Raw genomic sequence first — 22,207 nt, forward strand, 5'->3', positions numbered from 1 at the left:
CCACGCGTGCCTCCATTGTCCTATAGTTTACTGTATGTGTGAGTCCATACTCACCCATAGGTGTGCTATGCTGCCTGTGCAGGCATATAAGGGTCTGTGTGCATGTTTGTCTGTGCATGTGTGGCAGAGCATGCGTGTCTGTGTTTGTTAGCAGAAACCTTGTATCTCCATATTTTTATTTATTTATTTTTTTTCATTAATGAATGCCCTACTTCAGCATAGAGGAGTGTCGCACAAAAGTAGTGAAAATAGCAGATCTACAAGCTCACAATGCGTTGCAATGCAACTCGCTGTGAGCTTGTAGATCGGCTATTTTCACGATATTAATTGTTTTCATTTTTTATAATAATACAAAATAACGGTTTTGAACATATGAGGTTTTCACTCGACAGCCCCCATGAAGCCATAGTGTGAGGTATACAGTAGTAGATAGATCAATATGCTGATGTATAGGAGTACTCTTAACAACACAATGTGGGGTAATCAAGCCATGGGGGAGGTGCAAGTTAATGGCAAATGTATTCATCGTACAACCGTCTTGCCTACTGGGAAATCTGTATTTATAACTGATTTTCTGCAAGCAACACGATTGTACGCGGAAGTGTAATTTATAGGCTTCAGACAGCCAGACGGTCAGGATACTATGGCTGCTTGTCTTGAGCTGTGTGGCTCCATTGCATTGCTGCTCCCTGGATGTGTGTGTGTGTGTGTGGGGGGGGGGGGGGGGGGGGAGGTTTGTGTATAGATTATTGGGAGGGGCAGCCATCACAAACAATGCACACATGAACACACACACACACACACACACACACACACACACACACACACACACACACACATGTGTGCATCCGTGCGCGCGCGCGTGCGTGCATGCGCGTGCGTGTGTGTGTGTGGATGCCCGTAAAACTGGGCATCGATTGAGAGAGTTTACAGCGCCTGCACTGGATGCCATGCAGGACAAACAACAGAGAGCTCTAAAGCCTGATTCACGTGTCGCAATGCAACATGTGAGCTTTTAGATTGGCTATTTTCGATGCAAAAACACAATGCACAACTAAGTATAAATCAGGCAAGAGAGACAGATGGGAGACACACGCACACATAGATACATGAATGCATATGCATGCATGCATACTCACTTGAAGGCACACATACCGTAGTTATACACATATGGAGAGTATGTGTTCTACATGAATGCTTGTGGTCTTTCATTCTTAATGTAGTTTAGAAAGCACATCGTGTGTGTGTGTGCGTGTGCGTGTGCGTGTGCGCGTGCGCGTGCGCGTGCGCGCGTGCGTGCGTGCGTGCGTGCGTGCGTGCGTGCGTGCGTGCGTGCGTGCGTGCGTGCGTGCGTGCGTGCGTGCGTGCGTGCGTGCGTGCGTGCGTGCGTGTCTCACTCTCTGTGTCTGTATATGTTCTCTGTCTTCTGGGATGAAGAGGAATTATAATTCATCTATTTTATTGATCTCTAACCAAGATTCCTTTGTTAATATTTATATGGAATCGACGGAGGTCCCAGAATTGAGCTCCCAGTGGGAAAGCACTGGAGAACCAGTGTCTTAAGCTGTAGTAATAGTAAGATTATTTAATAGATGAGCTTAAGAAATAATTTGTATAAATTCTATCAGAGCCTGCTGGCTGCTGCCAATTGATTAAATGCAAACGCATCACATTTACAAGGTCACTTCGCTCTCAGAACTGGTTGCATAGACAATAATTGGTAATGGAGCAAAAATATACTGTGGTCTGTGCTTAAAATGCAGGATGGTCACTCCAGGTTTTTTCTTTTCTTTTCTTTTTTTACAAACCCTATTATATTTAGGGAAGATCAGAGAATGGCCTGTCCTTGTCTGCGTGTCCCTGAATAACCTTTGCTGGAACACATAGACACTGTCTTTTGAATCCAGATAACATCTATTTTGTTCACAGCAAACTCGCAAGTTAATGTGGTCGGTCTACTGCTTTCATTATTGTGTTGGAGCCAGAGAGGAGCTGGGTCTGGTCTTCAATGATTCCTTTAACCAGCTCATCAGCATTCATTACTGGTACGGATGAGGGGAACACAACATGACTGTGTGCGTTTGTGTGTGTGTGGGGGGTTTCTATGACATACATCCCTCCCACATATAATGGACAGATAGGTACTGGGCAAAATGGGTTAAAAGATGAGAGAGATAGAGTCAAAATACACAGTCAGAAAAGTCAGATACATCATAATATATGAGGGGAGCTGAGTTCTTGCTCTTTCATTTTATTTCTGTTTCTATAAGCTGTATAAAAAAATGAAGTAATGGGGATTTCAAGAATAGCTTGGTTGACAAAGAAGCTGATACAAAAGTTGACAAGTCAAAGTGAAAGAGGGATGAAATAAGTTGGCACAAAAGGACAGTATAGGAAAGTAGAGAAACAACATCAACCAATTGTGATTGTGGATGGGTACAGCCCCCTCTGTATTTAGCGTGCGTGCGTGCGTGCGTGCGTGCGTGCGTGCGTGCGTGCGTGCGTGCGTGCGTGCGGAGAGAGAGAGAGAGAGAGAGAGAGAGAGAGAGAGAGAGAGAGAGAGAGAGAGAGAGAGAAGGTGAGGGGAAACAGCCCAGGAAAACATTGATGACCTTGCCAGCTGGTGACAGAATGTGCCACCATGTGTGATAGACGCTATATGTGTGTGTGTGTGTGTGTGTGTGTGTGTGTGTGTGTGTGTGTGTGTGTGTGTGTGTGTGTGTGTGTGTGTGTGTGTGTGTGTGTGTGTGCCAACTCTGAGTGTGCTGGGCAACCACGTCAACACACAAACCTATTACCATAGCAACAGTGCCACACTTAGCCCGTCTGTGCCAAGTTGTAAATATGGAAGTCATATAAATAACGAAGACACACTCCAGTGAAATCACCAGTGGTTTAAAAGTTCCATGCTGATACACTGGGGAAGTCAGTACATTGACCATATGCACGTGGCGGCAATTTAGCTCTTACGTCATACTTGGGCATACCATGTGAATCTGTGTTCCAACTACAGTTTTCACAAACTACTAATTTACTTGGTGCATCACTTTAAAAAATCTGGTCACCAATATGGGAAATAAGTCACATCGATTTTGTTGGTTAATTGTTGACATTTTCAAAGCAATAACGAATTTAAAAAGCATTGTGTAAACACACATCGTGTAGGCTGAGTGGAGTGCCTGACTAGACTGCAGTCCAGAACCCAGGAACAGGGCTGTTCCTTGCTATATGCAGACTATGTGTTTGCATAGGGCCCCTGGAGCCACCTGGGTGCCCCCAGAGCCACCAGGGGGCCCCATGCACCCTCGCATCCACATGGGTTTGTCTAAGGCCCTATACATTTAAACTAACTACTTATTATGAGACTAGAAAAGATCCAAGAGATGATTTTCAGTATTACAGAGTAAAATGTAGAGTATTCTATTCAGAGCTAATTGAACACACATAAGTATATACTGTACATAAGCACACACACACACACATATACTAAGCATATACAAAAAGGATAAAAGCATATACACACACAAAAAGGAATACAAATATCTTCATAATGATACAAAATATATATCATTTGGGCATTTTATTTAAATAAGTTCAAAAACTCTGAGAGAGAAAAGCGGACATCCTGACCTATAAACCATAGGTGGTTATGAAGTTATGAAGATGAACAGTTGTTCTATTGTTAGTATAAGATGTGTACTATGTCTTTCAGTATGAGGTGTGTTACTGTAAGAGCCAATATATTTGACAATTTCACTGCAAATTCCATTTTCAACTGAGACAAGGGCAGCAGCTTGGTCCCAAACAGCACACAGAGGATTGGAACAAGCTGCTCGTTTTTGTACAGGCTTGACATATTTGGAAAAATCCCATGTAATATTTTTAAATTGAATTCTAAACGTTTTCTCTCTGGAGAGAGTTTTATTGTTTGTAGCTGCCATACATGATTTCACTTTATGTTTGGACAACTGGCACATTTTCCCAATATGTCTACATGTAAGTATGATGTATTTGCTGTTCTTTCTTTTAACAACAGCTTGCACATTGTTTTACAACTATATGCTGTCAGAGCCATACGTACTGTACATTGTCAGTATCATCATCTTTGGATTTTGCGCTGTTATTTAGAAGTAGAAGCCAGATCATTAATGCAAATTATACCCAAGTCAAGATATGGTTTCTAAATTTGTCTCCTGTAGGCTACACATGGCTCCTTTACTGTTCCACTCCCTGCTTTTTGCCAGCTTTGAATGCTACCTTGATATGGGCAGTGCTTTTTCTCTTTAAAGTATTTCCCCACTCCAGTGCGTTCAAAAACAGTAGTATCTTCCAGTCCAGATGATTGGTTCATAATGTACTACACAGACAGAACAAAGTGCTTCTATGTGAGCAACACTATTTAAACATGTTATACTTCTTGCCTCATAATCTCCAATTATTATGAATCTGAAATCAACAGTATGTGGCACATCACCTACATTTTCGCAGTATCGAATTTTGGCTGCCATGCTAGAATTTCCATAACCCTGTCTAATACCAAAACTAAGAGAATAATTCTGATGTCCATCTGTTAATACTCATCTAAGAAACACACTTTAAATTATGCTTGGTTTGTTGTTTGCGTGGTACCCTAGTTTCTTCGATACAATACAATGTTCTCTTTGCTTTTTTTTGTGCTATTTATGTGACTATTTACACTGTCATTTGTTTACTAGGGCTCATGTCATTTACTCTGACTTTGCAGTTGTAAGTTGCTCTGGATAACAGCGTCTGCTAAATGCCTAAATTGAATCATGCGCCTCATGACTTTCCCTACAAATGTACACCCTTGACTCAGAAACACCAGCAGCAGCAGATTCAGGTACTGTAGCTCTTTGATGGTGATCTGAGCTGCAGTTTGATAGGTTATACAAGATTTCAGATTAAAGTGGTTTTACTGCTTTCCAAGAACAGGTAGATACACAGAGTGCTCCAACTCTTTGCACTGACCTGAGATGATTCGGATGGACTTCCTATCTCTCTCTCTGAGTGTGTGTGTGTGTGTGTGTGTGTGTGTGTGTGTGTGTGTGTGTGTGTGTGTGTGTGTGTGTGTGTGTGTGTGTGTGTGTGTGTGTGTGTGTGTGTGTGTGTGTGTGTGTGTGTGTGTGTGTGTGTGTGTGTGTGTGTGTGTGTGTGTGTGTGTGTGTGTGTGTGTGAGAGAGAGAGAGAGAGAGAGTGGCAGACTGGACAAACGATGACGATGTCACAGTATCACTGATGATTTTGTGTGGGAAGTTTCAAAAGTCAAAAGTATTGATTGATGACAGCTTATTTCCATATGTGGAGCACCTAATATTGATTCTTACACAATTAATGAAACTGTGCTGATATTTCTAAAGCACTATGCACTCAAGAGAAATAACTCACCAATAACTGACCAAAACCAGAATGTCAAGGTTCATCACATTCAACATTCACACTCCACTGGCTATTTTGTTTTCAGCTGGTGTTGACTACATACTGTACAGCCCAGATACAATAAAATAAACAGCCTTCTAATAGCCTAGAGATCTATGTTTCTCTACCAAGTAGTGCGTTATTAAAATGTGCATTGCCTGAGAGCATTGAATTCTAAAGCTATATCATTTTCAGTCTCATGTAGGCCCTTGTAGTGCTATATGTGCCATATGATGACACACACACACACACACACACACACACACACACACACACACACACACACACACACACACACACACACACACACACACACACACACACACACACACACACACACACACACACACACACACACACACACACACACACACACACACACAGAATAAGGACACACACACACACACACACACACACACACACACACACACACACACACACACACACACACACACACACACACACACACACACACACACACACACACACACACACACACACACACACACACACACACACACACACACACACACAAACTGAATAAGGGGACTTACCCTGTCACACCAGACAGTTGAAACTGACAGCTGATCCCAAAGTGGCTGCATATTGGATTGGCTTGTAACATGTTGTCCTTCAGTGTCGTCCCTTACATCTCCCATGTTAATCCAATCTACTGCACAAGCTCTTCACAGAGGAAATTCCATGCATTAAACATGAGAGAACACACTGCAATACTTCACATTTGTTTAAGAACATGACGGTAGTCTGTATGTTTTTCCCTGTAAAGGCTCCCTGACCGGATCACTGAATCGGACAATTCCAGTGAGGACCCAGAATGCATGATGGCAACTTTAATCTCATTTTGTAGTTATCAGAAAAAATAGCCTTCTTCAGTGCACCGCTGCCATGAGTCATGTGAAACATCGGAATTCCATTCCACAATCCTTCTACAGTATTTTAGCTAAAGAAAAAACAAAGATCTGAGAAGCTGGACCAAGAAAATAGCCTTCTTCAGTGGATACAATACAATAAAATCCTGAGTGTTCGGTTAATTTGGAAGGTGTACACTCTCAGCGTTAAATGAACACCCAGGAGTTTAAAGCATAATACAGAATGTATTCAAAAACATAATAGACTTACCCGGCATTCTCTGTTCTCCCCTTTTGTCTTTTCCTTCTGCGTTGTGTGTTTGAGTTTAGAGACCAAAGGTCACAGGAGAGGTCATTCACTGTGCAGTCTGTACAACTGGCTGCCTAACTGGATTCCAGGAACCAGTAGCATAGTGTCCACTCAAACAAATAGCAAAAACAACACATATCAGATATTTGATGTGCCATATCTCAGGGATGAAATATTATTATTTTAGTTGCTTTTCATTTGTATTAGTAAGTATTAATAATTCAAACTGTCAGACATATTGGTTGGTTTAGCTTCTTCTTCTAATATACACATAATACAGTTTATCACTGAAAAGTCACTTTCAAATGTGGTTCTACTGTCTAGGATCCCAACTGATTTGCAACATGGACATGTTTAGGTGAACCTCTTAATCCATAGACCAAACGAGTATTAGTGTAAATTTCACAGTTACTTCTATTTGATATGTCCACAACAACCATGTGAATAAGAGTGGCTGGTTTCGACACAGATGTATTTCTCACAATTGGTATTTCCACACAGCGCAGCAGACACACACATAAATGTGCGGTAGACCATAACCCACATCAAAGACTAGGTTCTTAAATTGGGGTTCCCTGGAACATAATCTTACTAAATGAGGTTCTGTGACCTTGACATTAAAAAGGCTTGGGAAGTCCCACTGGTCTTGAGTATTTTTAGGTCGCTGCTGTTTTCTCTTTTGCCAGCAGAGGACGCTGTCCCTTTGTGGATTTCCATTTTCTGTGACCTTGTGAGTGGCTCCATACTGTGATATCGATTGCACAAGTGTGTCATAAATGCAGATGAGATGAAGATTGGGAATGGAAATTTCCCATGGTACGTCACGTATTACAGGAAATACAGGTGTGACGCTCAGCTTCAACTGACAACAATAGGGAGCAGTGTAAAATTATATTTATGACTGGAAAGGCATGATTAGGACCAGATCTTGAGGGGACAGTGGGGAATTTTCAAGGCGTGACTATACATTCAAAGGAAGTAATTTATCATGCACATTGGCATGCATATAGGCGTTTAGTCTATGTTATAACACACTCACACACTCACACTCACACACACACACACACACACACACACACACACACACACACACACACACAGAGAGAGAGAGAGAGAGAGAAACAATTCCTTGTGGAATTGTACTGAAATTGTTTTAATTATAAACAACAGTGTGGAGGTTGTGATTTCTACTACCATAGTGTCTCTTTTTCTCTCTTCCTCCCATAATCCCTCTTGGTTCAAAGTCAGGTCTGCGAGGGGAAAACAGTGGTCTGCAGACGGAAGGAGTTTTGGGGGGAAAAACAAACACATTAATCATACACCAGCACAAGACTTTCTGTGTCAACCCACAGATAAGGACAGGTAAGTACACGCGACTGTCTGTGTGTGTGTGTGTGTGTGGTGGGGGGGGATGGGATTGGACCCTAAGCTATCTGCTCTGAAAAAAGTGGCAGACTGAGAGGTGGACAAACTGATGATGTCACAGTATCACTGATGATTTTGTGTGGAAAGTTTCAAAAGCTGAAACTATTGATTGGTGTCTTCTGTTTTCCACATGTGACACATCTAATATTGATTCAAACATAAAATGTGATTCTTCACAGAATTAATGCTACTGTAGGCAAGCCTACTGATATTTTTGTCATTTGGTGGTGACACATAAAGGGTATGGATATGTGTCACGGTGACACTGTCACCATATTATGTGAACACTAGATACATTTCCAGTTTTCTCTTGGTGTCTGTTTCAGTTCACTTGCCCTCTTAAGGCAACTCCGCACCAAACAGACTCGTCCAGACTATTGCAGACTACTCCAGACTGCAACAGACTGGTATTCGGTTGGCAAAAGTTACCATTTAAGTCTGTCAGCCGACTGGCCATTCATGTGCTAATTTGACTTTTAGCGTGCCAGCGTTGCCAGGTCTGCTTATTATAAGCGACTTTGGGCTTGTTTCCCTGCAAAGCCACTTAGGGATGTTCCCAGCGTTTTTTCTTCACTGACGTGCAGTGGTGTAAGTAACTAGTACATTTACTCAAGTACTGTACTTAAGTACAATTTTGAGGTACTTTTACTTTACTGGAGTATTTCCAATTGTCTATACTTGTACTCCACAACAATTATTTGAAATGTTTAGTTACTAGTTACTTTGCAGATATAAATCATTATGAAACATACATTAACCACTTTAGCCCTATTTTATACCTATAAGCTATTTGAAAATAGCAGATCTACAAGCTCACAACGTGTTGCGATGCACGCGTTCTGAGCTTGTAGATCTGCTATTTTCAAACATTTTTGTACTTTTACTTTTGGTACTTTAAGTACATTTTTATACCAATACTTTAGTACTTTTACTCAAGTAAATGTTGAATTCTGGACTTTTACTTGTAACAGACTCAGAGTACATCTATTGCATTCAAGCCTGGAATTTCGTCATTTTAGGGGCAAGGCCACTTGGCCTTTGGTGTTGTAATTTTTTGGAGGGCACAAAGGCCCTGCCCGGTCTTCCTGCCAGGGCAGGAAGGCCATCCAAAAAAATAATAATGATTTTTAAGTCCAAAAATGATTTTTAAGTCCACGGAAATAATGCATTTAACTTGAAGGTTAAGGATCATTGTATTTTAATATATTATAAGAATAGTATAACTATCTGTGAAATATAACCCATTTATTTCACAAAATAATGTGTTGGCAAATGACCAATATTTAGTTATATAGGTCTCAATATGTCACATTCAGCCCTGGACTTCACTGACTGAAGTAGGGGTCACATTAATCACATTAGATTCACAGAATGTATTTTACCCACAAGTTATTTTCATTCAAATGAAATGTGAATGAACTTGCACTAATAATGACTTTAGTTGATTTTTCACTCTTTAAAATATAGTATTTCTTAATTATTAATAATTACAGCTTGTAGATTGGCTATTTTCACGATTTTAAATTGTTTTTAAATAATAATAAAAAAGGAACATACAAGATTTCCACCCGACAGCCATAATATAATAGCCAATATATGGTTCTGTATCAGTATATGAGTCCGTTTTTGCGGATTTCATTCTAATTGGCTACTATGCCTGCATATGAATTTCATGAGCCTGGGTAGGTCACCCTGGCTTGGAGATATGCCCTGTAGCGCAGTACATTTACTCAAGTACTGTACTTAAGTACACTTTTGAGGATTTTTTACTTTACTGGAGTATTTCTAATTTTCAGTACTTTTACTTCTACTCCATACATCTCTGAGGAAAATATTCTACTTTTACTCCACTACAATTATTTGAAAACTTTAGTTATTAGTTACTTTGCAGATATAAATTATTACATTATAAAACATACAGTAACCACTTTAGCTCTATTTTATACCTAGGCTATTTGAAAATAGCCGATCTACAAGCTCACAAGCGACGCGTTGTGAGCTTGTAGATCTGCTATTTTCAAACATTTGAGTACTTTTACTTTTGGTACTTTAAGTACATTTTGATACCAATACTTTTGTACTTTCACTCAAGTACATTTTTAATTCGGGACTTTTACTTGTAACGGAGTACTTCTACATTGCAGTATTGATACTTTTACTTAAGTAAAACATTTGAGTACTTTTTCCACCACTGCGCTCCACACAGCAGCAGCAGGTGAAAGCAATTCACTTAAACGAGGGTTGTGTTGCGCACCAAAACTGCGCAAAACTAGGTCAAATCAATCAATCTCTCTCTCTCTCTCTGGGAGCAACAACGAGAAACAGTGAATGTAGGTTTTCATAGACATGGTCGCTTGTTTCTCTCACATAATCTGGCAACACCGACAGCCCTTTGTTGTCACTGCCACTGCTCTGCCAGTCGGCTAAAAAGCTGAACATGTTCGGTCGGCTCTGGGTCGGCCGAAAAGGTCCCGACGGACCCCTAACCGACTGGCCGACGGACCCCTAACCGACTGGCCGACGCTTCCCGAAGCCAAATCGGCCCAAAGTCGGGCCGATTTGGATTGGTCTGGAGCCAGCTTTAGAAAATACTTGTTTCCCTGTTGACACAGAAGAAATGGCCACACACACACACACACACACACACACACACACACACACACACACACACACACACACACACACACACACACACACACACACACACACACACACACACACTTTCTTTTGTACTCACTTTATCTGACTGTCTCTTCTTTCCTTGACAAAGAATCTGGATGGGCACAGACTCCTCTGTAACACTTCTAATGTAATCACCTAATCTAATCATTACAGTTACCATTACCACACACTGCCACTTTACAGAAGCGGGGGGGGGAACGTATACTGTAACTATCCCAAATCACTATTTATTTATGCATTGCTAAAACATGCTTTATCCATGCCAGTGAAACTACTGTTTTCACCTAACCTTATACAACAAGTGGGGGCTGCATAGGCACTAACTAATATTTACAGCTTGGCTGTGTGGGATGTCACACACCACGCATAAGCCAGACGAGTAAAAAAACTGCTCCAGACACAGATCAGAAATCTGCCTTTGCATACAGTAGACTGGATGTAGGGGGTGAGTGAGTGACGCTTACACCATCCAGTCAAACTTGTCAGACGTGTCACACTGGGCGAGGCTTTACAGATAACAATGAGTGCTGGCAATGTCACCCCATTAACCCATGTGTCAACAACCTGTTGACGGAAAGGTTCCTGCAAAAAATAGCAGCTTTCTTCCGTCCTGTACATGTGTTGAATTGCTTACAGGAAGAGACAAGAGAGAGGGAGGGAGAGGAAGAGAGAGAGAAGGAGAGGGAGAGAGAGAGAGAGAGAGAGAGAGAGAAAGAGAGAGAGAAAGAGAGAGGAGGGGCTTGGTCATTGAGACCAAAAAAAGGAAGCAAAGCTTGATTACAGATTGAAGATTACAGATTACACGTAACATTAGGATTTAACAGAATTGTGTAAATGTCTGACACAGGAGCAGTGTTACATTAATACTATGTGACATTTTACATTATGCAATACATAAACAAAATGTTCACACTGCTTTATCTGAATTTCTGTGTGCCTTTGAGGTGTACACCTGTATACACCTCTGTGCAAAAGGTAAACCAAACACCAAGTCGAGTCCCCGGTTCCCACTATAGAAGCCTCCGCTGAAAGCAATTCTAATTAGGCTAATTTCCCTCTCAGGTGGAGAACCAACCCCCACATCCACCCCACCCCCACCCACCTCACGTGGGAGCAGGAACAATGCTATGCTGTTTTTGTCAGTCAAGTCAGACTAAATAGAGTCCTTTATCTCCTTTTTCCGCTGCACTCCATGGAGGCCAGTCTGACTTCTGGGTCACTTGTGAATGGCTGCATGTCATTAGGAAGCCAACACTCTCAGCACTACCAGATATGGAAACGTGGGAGATCCTGTCAGGAGGGAAATAATAACAGTGACAAGAGATGTTTCGTTTTGTTTCATTTCCTCAAGGCACAGTGTTAAAGGAAATATCAGACCACTTAAATTAAAGTGTAAATTACATTGTAATTAAGTTGTAATAGTTCTGAATGTTTTCATTGCCATGAACAGACTGTATATTTTAGACTTTGAATCTGTTATTTCATTTACAGTAGAAATGTTGCATTGGCAACACAGACAAACAGATCATGTTTGAATTTGATTTAGAGTGAGCAAGCTAGAGAGAGAAAGAGAGAGAGAGAGAAAACAAAACAGAGAGAGAAAGCGAGGGATTGAGGGCAGAGAAAAGAAGAGAGAAGAGAAGAGAGGGAGGAGGGGAAGAGTAGAGGAAAGCAGGGAGGTCAGCCCATCCCACTGCTGTGTGTCCAGTACAAAGGCAGTAGAACAGAGCTGTGCTTGCATTCCACCACCGCTGACGAGTCAGGCTGCTCTTTCTCCCACACAAAATAACACACAGACACAGACACACACACACACACACAGTGTACTCACACACACAGATACTCACGCTCGCTGTCACACGCTCTCACGTCAGACACACGCATACCGCAGTTACCAAGGCAGCGAAACTCACTCAGTGCCAAGAGATGCTACCGGCTGGCTGGACACACTGAGTAAGTACACTTTCCCTCTATATTGCTTTTACTCTCTCTCATCCTTTGTCACTGCCTCTCTCTCCCATTCTATCACCAGTCTGAGTTCATCTGTCTCCCATGTCACTGTGAAATGGGCTCTGTTCAGTCTGTTGACTCAAACTGAGGGACTTTTCAAACTTTTCTCTCAGTATGCGGTGCACACTCTCCTTTTGCTGCCATGCTCTTCTTCTGAATGAGAGAGGAGGCAAGACAAAAATCCAGATCGATTTGCATTTTTGTGTGTGTGTGTGTGTGTGAGAGAGAGAGGAGGAGGAGGGAAAAAGACAGTGTACAAACTATAACAAGGTCTTATCAGGCTCTGAACTGTTTTGTTTCCCCATGAAACATTAAATACTACATCATGACTGTAATTTAGGTTACAACTTCATTTAACCTAGCTATTGATCTATAGTATTTAATTATACATGCTGAAATACTTGCACAAACTGCTCTTCAAGAGACTTTTCCTTCTTCTTTTTTGTTTTTTAACACGTGTGTCTGCAGGGCTTTTTATATCATGTTTCTGGTTTATTTTGTTCAGTTTATTCTGTATTTGGTGAAGCATCCTAATTCTTATCACAGCATGTTGAGGTACTGGTCTGTGACATACTGAAGCATAAATCATTAATGGAGGTGTGTTACATACTTCCTTGTTGTAAGAGTTGGAATTGTTCTGGGGAACTTGGCAGTTTAAAACCTCTACTTCCTTGCTGGCCTCTAGACTGGGAGGCCTGCATATTCCTATCACTATCTCAAAGTGTTGATAAGGTGCTACAACCGTTGGGAGGGAGTGGTGGTGGGGGGTGGGAGACACTTGCTAATGAGGTAAATCCTGGTGAGTAAGGACATTTTGCCACTCTCACACTTTGCATGTGGCTTTAGGGTTAGGACATTAAGGTTAGAATTAGAACAAAGATTACGTATGAGAGTTAGGGTTGGGGAGTGAATGAAGTCATTGAATCAATGAAAGATACTTGCAAGTATCTTTGAGGTATGTATGTATGTAGTAGTAGTATGTAGATGAACGATGGTGTTCATACTATCTTTTGTCTGTTTCTCCAAGATAGGACAAGGTCATTCAAACCTCACCCTGTGTGTGTGTGTGTGTGTGTGTGTGTGTGTGTGTGTGTGTGTGTGTGTGTGTGTGTGTGTGTGTGTGTGTGTGTGTGTGTGTGTGTGTGTGTGTGTGTGTGTGTGTGTGTGTGTGTGTGTGTGTGTGTGTGTTGACATACTAAACCGCCCTTGTTTACCTTTCAATGTATGAAAGCACAGCAGCTCTCTTGGCGCTTACTGTAAATTGAGTCAACAGCACACACACACCACACACACACACACACACACACACACACACACACACACACACACACACACACACACACACACACGCACACACGGCAGTGTTGGCATTGTGGCATATGTTTGTCCAAGCCTATTGTGTTATGCAGCTAGCCAGAGGGGGATTAAATGGATGCAGACAGGACAATACAGTAGATATAATCTCGTTCTCTCTCTCTTTCTCTCCCTCCCTCTGTTTCTCCCTTTCTCTCACTAAACAGACGAGAAACCACGATGACCTTCAGACCACAGTGAAGCGTTTCTTTCAGCTGCCCACGAAGAGACACGCTGCACCGTGACCTATAGAGACGGACAAATACTCACACTGGGAGGAAACAGGACAAGCTCAGAAACACAGGATACCACCAAACCCGGCAACAGAACGGAAGAGGAACTTCCACTTCCAGCGATTAGACTGCACCTGTTCCTACACTATACAGCGCTAAGGAAACAACACAGGAGCTCACTGCCTGTTCTTCTGACCACGCTTGGAGCTCCGAACTAAATTTATCCCCAAACGGAGGGAATACACAGGGAAACAAGAGTACCAATAGACTCTGGTGGCCAGAAGCAGGATCAGGATGCTGGCCAAAATCCTTGAGGACATGTGGGTGGAGCCGGAGGTCTTGGAGGCCCTGAGCGAGGAGCAGAGGAGAATCCTCTTCCTCAAGATGAGAGAGGAGCAGGTTCGGCGTTGGACAGAGAGGGAGGAGATCGAGGAGAGCGAGAGGCAAGAGACCACCAGGCCAAAGAAAGGTAAACTACTGTTAATGAACAACGATGGCATCACTTTTGTGGTAAAAGTTTTGGAAAATATTTATTTACAAACTAACTCATGTGCCTCAGTAAAAGAGTGTTATTGGTTATTCCTTTAGGGGTGCACAACCTCTTAAAAGGTGAGGAATATTCCAATGAATTGAAAACCAATCTCAGTGATCATTTTCATACGAAGGTGAAGCGTTTCTTCGTCAAAGGGAGCGATATCCTCCCAAAAAAAAAGAACCCTCCATTTCAGAAAACATCCATAAAGACCTGAATGGTTTTACAGAAACTACAACATCACATTTTGAGATTCCAAATTGGCTTCTTTGGGCTTTTATTTCTGCAGTTATCTGTGTGTCTAGCTGATGGATCGTGAATTGACATCCTTACTTTTACATACACACCTACATATTATACATAACTCAAAGACACACATAGGTGTGTCTGCATGTTCTGCACAAGGTGTTCCCCAAAACAATGTACTATGTAGGCCCTACACTGTAGAGCATACTATACTGTACTGGAAAATAAATAATGTGTGTGCCTGTGCCATGTGCGTACGTGACTGTGTACAGTACATGCTTTTATATGCCTCACAATGTTTTATCCTTTTTCCTATTCCCTGACAACGAAGGGGACCTTCTAAAGCTCAAGTCACTTTTATTCCTTCTTTCTCCAGCTCTCACACCTTTCTCTGCCAATTCATCTATCTTTCTATCATTCACTCTTTCTCTCTGATTCGACACAACGCTATCTATCCCTTCCATTAGTTGAATTGCATGATGCGTGTGTGCACGCCTGTTCTATGTGTCCCTCTTTCATCACTATTTGTGTCACACACTACTAGGCTTCTACCTGTGCGGTGAATAGGGTTGAGTAAGCTCTGGGGTTTGGGAAGGCACCACGTTTTAAACTACATATCAAGTTACCCTCTTTGTATACCAATCTCTGCTGCGTCACCTGAGAGGCTGTCGTGTGTGTGTGTGTGTGTGTGTGTGTGTGTGTGTGTGTGTGTGTGTGTGTGTGTGTGTGCGTGTGTATTGAGCAACCTACAATCTACGTGGGCATCTATTCTTTTTTCATGGCCCTGTGGCCTAGAAAGGCTATCCTTACACACGTATATTCAGTCACAATCCTCGAAGTGTCAGTGTGTCACACACGCAGACACATATACTCACACACAAAGGCCCGGCGGCCCAGAAGATTTCCATTACGTTAAAGATGTTCTACATTCCTGGTTAATCCCCAGGTGTGGATGCAAAGGTCATTGACAGGTGCGATATAATAAAAGGGTCATATCTCTGTAATGGAAATCACCCCACTACAGCTTATCGCAATTATAAACCAACACAGTATAGTATTGAGAGGAATTACTGTGAGTATCCACAAAAGTCTACTCTACCTGCAGTTGTTTGGGTCACTAGACTGAAGTATAGAACCACTGATTTAAAACATGAAAGGTGTGTCCTTTTATAAGGTATATTCGGTATTTACAAATACAAGTCTAGCCCTATCAGATGAACAGCAATCAAGTTTTCATTTTGAATATTTCATTAGGTTGAGATTTTTCACCCAAAACTGAAAAAAACATAGACACGCACGGCCACACACTCCTCTTTTATGCATGGTAGTTTGACTATATATTTACCCATACATGTTCATGTACACTTTGACTACATTTATTTATATTTATACCAGTAGATAGCTCATACACCATCCTTATTTATGTACCTTGCAGCCTGTTTTGTCCTCTTTTAATGTAGCCTACTGTACCTCTTTAGCCCTATATCTGCCTATCTGTCCGGTTTCATAATGCTGTGCTGCTATGATAACTGAATTTCCCTTATGAAATATTTTTTTCCTATAGGCCATCTATCTATCTATCTAGGCTATACACAGTTGTTGACAACAATGGCAATTTCTTTTAAACTGTTGAGCTTGGGTGGTTCCATGCTTGTATTGCAACACATGCCTGTTTACATTCAAACTGCAGCCGTTTGAATCTGTGACAAGACAAGTTGATATGCCAAGGTCGCTCATGTTGAAATAGGGCTTCACACAGTGGTGATAGTAGAGAGATAGGAGGAGGAGATGGAGCAGTTGAAATTAACCAATTTACTGGATTTCTTCTATCATTCTCGTTGATTTAAGACATTGGTAAACCTGATCATGTATCCCTCAAGCACATAAGCATTATAATGAGACCTGCCAGACAGAAAGAAGAGAGACAGGGGAGAAAAACAAGCCGTTGTGGTCGACCTAGTGCTCTACTGCAGTGTGTACGCTTGTAAGACAGCACCATCGTGTGGTCAAAATCCAGAATAACATCTAAACTTCTCTTGACCATTGTTTAAGTACATTTTGACACCAATACTTTTGTACTTTACACAAGTACATTTTAAATTCCAGACTTTTACTTGTAATAAAGTATTTTTACATTGCATAATTGATACTTTTACTTTAAAATGTTAGTACTTACACTATAAACTCACCGATTTGTATGTGTGTTTTCCCCCTATAGCTTCCAGCAAACATGTAACCTGGCTCTTGGGTCGGGACGGTGACATAAGTGTCATTGTGATTGGACATGTGGACGAGTTCAGGTCCTCAAGACTTCTGTTAAATAACAGGTAGGCAGCAAACCACACACATGCTACTTGTACACAGTTGATTGGAGTCTGGCTCCCCTAGGCTGAGGCATACTTCTACAGTGGTGGAAAAGGTACTCAAATGTTTTAACCCTCGTAGGGTCCTCGGGTCCTTTTGACCCGGTTTAACATTTTCAACATGAATTAAACGTATGTAAACATTTTTTGTTCTCTATGAAACTTCTTCTATTTGCCTTATTTACTGTACTAAACATGTGATATGAAAATGAAAATGAAAATTTTCACACAGGGCCTTCGGGTCAAAGTGACCCGAAGGCCCTGGGTGTGACTAAAACACGAAGACCCTACGAGGGTTAAGTAAGTAAAAGTATCAATACTGCAATGTAATAATACTCTGCTACCAGTAAAAGTCCGGAATTCAAAATGTACTTGAGTAAAAGTACAAAAGTATTGGTATCAAAATATACTTAAAGTACAAAAATAAAAGTACTCATTATGCAGAATGTCCCATATTTTGCAAGTTTTCAAAATACATAAAAAATCTTTTGAAAATAGCAGATCTATAAGCTCACAATGTGTTGCATCGCGACGCATTTTGAGCTTGTAGATCTGCTATTTGTATATAGGGCTGAAGAAATGTATATAGGGCTGAAGTGGTTAATGTATGTTTTGAAATTTGAGGTATTTTTACTTTACTGGAGTATTTCCAATTTTCAGTAGGCCTACTTCTACTCCACTACATCTCAGAGGCAATTATTGTACTTTTACTCCACTACAATTATTTGAAAGCTTGAGTTACTGGTTGCTTTGTAGATTTGTATTATTATTACAAGACATATATTAACCACTTCAACTCTATATTACATTTAGGCCACAATGCGTCGCAATGCAACGCATTGTGAGCTTATAGATCTGCTATTCTCAAAAGATTTTAATACATTTGAAAATTTGTGAAATGGGACATTCTGCATAATGAGTACTTTCTACTTTTGGTACTTTAAGTACATTTTGATGCCATTACTTTTGTACTTTTGCTCAAGTAATTTTTTTATTCCGGACTTTTAATTGTAACAGAGTATTTCTACATTGCAGTATTGATACTTTTACTTAAGCAAGAAATGGGAGTACTTTTTCCACCACTGTCATATTAGCTTTTTGCAAAAACGTCACAAAAACACTGGTTTCTCTATCTTGCAACAGAAAAAAAAAAAAAAGTTTAAATAGTGTTAGGGTTAGGGTACCTGTATTACTTGTTTATACTTGCAACAGCTCTGGTCTGCATGGTCTGACTTCAGACTATATTGTTTTGGGAGCAAAGGTTGAAGAGAAAATTATATCCTACCCGCGTTTGACAGTGACAGCATGTAGAATTGTAGATAGTTCAACTGCCAGTTTTCTATTCTACCAAGGTAGCTCATTGAATTCAGCTAATCAGGTCCACATTATTTCCAGATTTGGCAGCTAGAAGGCAGATGTCACACTACTTTAAGGGTTAAAATCCTTCCAGGTCGGCCATCAAACCCATGACCCATGGGTTTATAAAACAAAATGTGAGACGCCAGAGGATTTTAAGAAAGCTATTATCTCTGGTCTCAACTGAATGTCTTTGTCTTCCAGACTCCAGGGTAATGGTATGAATGGCATCCAGACCATGACCTTACTTCCAGAGAGAGACACCCACCAACACAACTCCAAACAACACATACAGCTGCATAATGATGTAAGTGCGCTTTTGTGGGTTGTGTTTGAAGTTGGTTGTTGCATTAAACAGGAGAGGGTACAGTGGTCAGGTGTTGAATTAGTATGTGGATTACCAATAAAAAACAGACAGTGAATTAGACAGCAACATAGAAAGACATCGACACAGAGAGTGTCCAAACTGTCCTCGACATGTGCTTGACTTGTGTCTCACTTACATCCAGGAGGACGACATGGTCACGCCCAATGACCGCTCATCTGAGGAGGAGCTGGATTCCGGCAGCGCCGAGGACGACCCGAGGGACCTGGCAGAGGACAGTGATAGTGAGTCAGACGGCAGTGGTACGGGCAACCTCAAACAGTGGCCTCCTCGCTACAGGCCCCATCCCAGTAGCCATGGCAACCAGCCGCCACTCACAGCCCGACTGTCAGGCGCAGAGAGGACACACGCACCGGACAAAGGTGAGAGAGCAAGAGAGAGGGGGAGGGAGAGACAATCACAGCAAGAGAATCGTATCCTATGTCCATCCAGGCTTTTGTGCACAGTAAAATCCTCTAATGGAGTAAATCCACAGTAAATACCGACCCTTACATGTGTCCATATTTACATCCTCCTTGCTAAATGAACTCTGAGGATTTTACTGTGTGTGAACCTACAGTACGTATGAGTCTGAGAAAGATGTATTCATTCAGCTTTTCTCCTTGTGCTCCTGTCCAGTGGCGGCATGGCGCCAGAAAGAGAAGACGACAGGTCGCGTAGCACAGCTCCGGAGAGCGTTTGCCAGTGGATCCTCCAGTGCCTTTGTCAAGCCACCAGTGCCTACCAAACCACCTCACCTTCAAAAACTGGCCGCTCCATTGGTCCACTGAGCCCCTGGAACTGTCGACACCAAATATACTGTAGCCCAAAGAGTACAACGAGCCATAGACCATGACTGTTTGGCAATGCACAACGTTGGACCACAGTTGGGGGGGTCGATGCAATAAAGGCTAAAAGAAGTGAAGTGAGAACGTTGAAGCTGAGCGTGGGGTCAGCTTAGTTAGGCTTCACTTCAATGACCAACCACTACACAGACACACAGACGCCTGGAAACACAGACTGACAAATGCACCTGAAAGCTTTTGAACTGCGGATCAGCCAAGACGTCCACAGGAGCGAAGCACCTTTTGACGATGCCAAGTGAATATAAATTCACCCAGCTGCTTTGAGATGAAAAACAGATAGATGTACTGACAGATAGACAGGCAGGTAGAGCTAATGCTAGATTACAGGTGAAATAAAAAAGCAGCAGCCACCTCAAGATTCAAACTGTTACATTAAATTCCCCTCACAGCAGACGTCAGAAAAGTGACACCATTAATGTGTGCCTGACCCAGTGACCTTCAGTCAGCTGAGAGTTCAAGGGTTAGATCCTTTTCTTCATTCATCCATAATCACTCTCTGGACAGTAGATAGAATACAATGGAAACATGCCCTCATCTGTTTTAGTATTGGAGATACTTTGTCAGCATTTTGTTTAAGTAAATCAATGGAGTCAAAAAGCAAAGTTCTTCCATATTGTGGCCTCTACGTGGTTAATCAGCTAAACGATTGTTCGGAAGGTACTCTGTGATTTTTCAGAATAATTTTACTCAACTTTAACTCTCAGTTTTCACTGGCTAAGAACTTGTGCCTTTAATGACTTAACAAAACACAGGTGCTCAGGCTTAGTGGATGGACTGAACAAACTCCCAGCTCATACCAGAAAGACTATTTAAAAAAACATTTTGATATTCCTTTAACGTGTGTCCTTTATCTGTTGTTTTTGTCTGTTGAATGAAAGTGGTATGATGGGGAGGGGACATTATGTTATAATAATCGGTGACATGGCAGGTTTTGTGTAAAGTTCCAAACAAGAACTAGCTCTCTTTGAATGGACATGGAATGTGAGAAATTAGGCTATAGAAAACAAAAAGTAAATGTAAAAAAGAAGGAAAGAACCATGTAAAACATGGACTTTTTTATATCATATTACAGGAAGTAAAAGCTTCTCATCTGTTTTATCATGAATGACGTAACAGTTGTCCATCTTTGAGGAGTGGAATGTTTAACCAGTAGTTACTGCTTAACTATGTGGTCACATGCATGGTTTACTTAGTCACTTATTCTTTCCCAGAGGCGACTGCTCTCACAGACACTTTAAACACCTTCAATCCACCTTTTACCCACCAGTGTATCTATTGTGTTTTTACTTGATAATTGTTGTCATAGCTGGTGGGTGGGTGTTGATGGGGTGGTTGATGTTTTTATTATCATCTTGACTTTGCATTTCAATAAAGTTACATCTGTTCACGTTAAGATTAATTCAGTGTGTGTACCTGTGTGCCTGGCAGAACTCACGCTGTACGTGTAAAACTCACGGCCAGAAAAAACAACAACAGATGGAGGCAGACAAGAACAAACAAACAAACAAAAGAGACTGAAAGATTCCAAGACGGACACATTTGAAGGTGTTGTGGTTGTTATGTACAGCACCAATTATATGGCGTCCATACAGCAGCATGCGTTAGGGCTAATATAGTTGAGATCAAACAGACAGCATGGCGGGCCGATTAGTGTGCAGTGCAGCAGACACAGAGTGTGACGATCAGGGAGACATAGCAAATGGGAGTCAGGTCACGGGAAGCGCTGACTGTGTGCCAACTCAATAAAGCCCTCCGCATTCCCTCTGTACCTCCACACCCATCAGTGTCACGACTCTGTGTATGTGCATGTGTGCTATTCAGTGTGCACATGCATACCTCTATTCATGTGTATTTTGTGCGTGTGTGTGTGTGTGTGTGTGTGTGTGTGTGTGTGTGTGTGTGTGTGTGTGTGTGTGTGTGTGTGTGTGTGCATGCATATCTCGAATCATGTGACCCGACACACGGGCAGTCATGCACCCAGTGTGAAAAGCCCAGCTATATATAGCAGACCAGTGTTGGGTTTCCCCGTAAAGCATTGTAGGAGTCAGTTCATCTACGTCCCATAAGAGGCAACATGTTATTGGGGAAACCCAGCCTAGATCTAAGTCATAATGGCCATTTTTAAACCCATCTAACATAGGCGGAGTGATGTGCTGTTTCCC

At 41.6% G+C, this 22,207-nt stretch overlaps 2 protein-coding genes across 2 annotated transcripts in view; one reads left to right on the forward strand and one right to left on the reverse strand.

Annotated features, from left to right (window-relative positions):
- Positions 1–6,902, reverse strand: part of psd2 (pleckstrin and Sec7 domain containing 2) — a 50,322-nt gene extending 43,420 nt beyond the window's left edge. Inside the window, exons 1-2 of the mRNA XM_080415568.1 lie at positions 6,577–6,902; positions 5,991–6,120 (exon numbers count right to left, since the gene is read on the reverse strand). The gene's annotated coding sequence lies outside the window, so the exon portion shown is untranslated. The remainder of the gene's footprint in view (positions 1–5,990; positions 6,121–6,576) is intronic.
- Positions 6,903–12,364: 5,462 nt separating this feature from the next.
- Positions 12,365–21,444, forward strand: LOC308075994 (uncharacterized protein). The gene is made up of 6 exons (XM_080416044.1): positions 12,365–12,675; positions 14,253–14,787; positions 17,315–17,423; positions 19,020–19,122; positions 19,325–19,562; positions 19,819–21,444. The coding sequence occupies exons 2-6, from the start codon at positions 14,613–14,615 to the stop codon at positions 19,968–19,970; spliced, it is 777 nt and encodes a 258-aa protein (XP_080272170.1). The 5' UTR covers positions 12,365–12,675; positions 14,253–14,612; the 3' UTR covers positions 19,971–21,444.
- Positions 21,445–22,207: the final 763 nt, after the last annotated feature.

This window comes from Gymnoscopelus braueri, assembly GCF_963280865.1.
Source record: "Gymnoscopelus braueri genome assembly, chromosome: 20".
In the NCBI taxonomy this organism is placed as follows: domain Eukaryota; kingdom Metazoa; phylum Chordata; class Actinopteri; order Myctophiformes; family Myctophidae; genus Gymnoscopelus; species Gymnoscopelus braueri.

What these genes read in the sequence shown, in the direction of transcription:
- LOC308075994 (XM_080416044.1), top strand. Translation starts at nt 14,613, where the DNA reads ATGCTGGCCAAAATCCTTGAGGACATGTGGGTGGAGCCGGAGGTCTTG. An exon ending in GACCACCAGGCCAAAGAAAG is followed by an intron (nt 14,788 to 17,314) that starts GTAAACTACTGT and finishes TTCCCCCTATAG; the next exon opens with CTTCCAGCAAACATGTAACC. An exon ending in ACATACAGCTGCATAATGAT is followed by an intron (nt 19,123 to 19,324) that starts GTAAGTGCGCTT and finishes ACTTACATCCAG; the next exon opens with GAGGACGACATGGTCACGCC.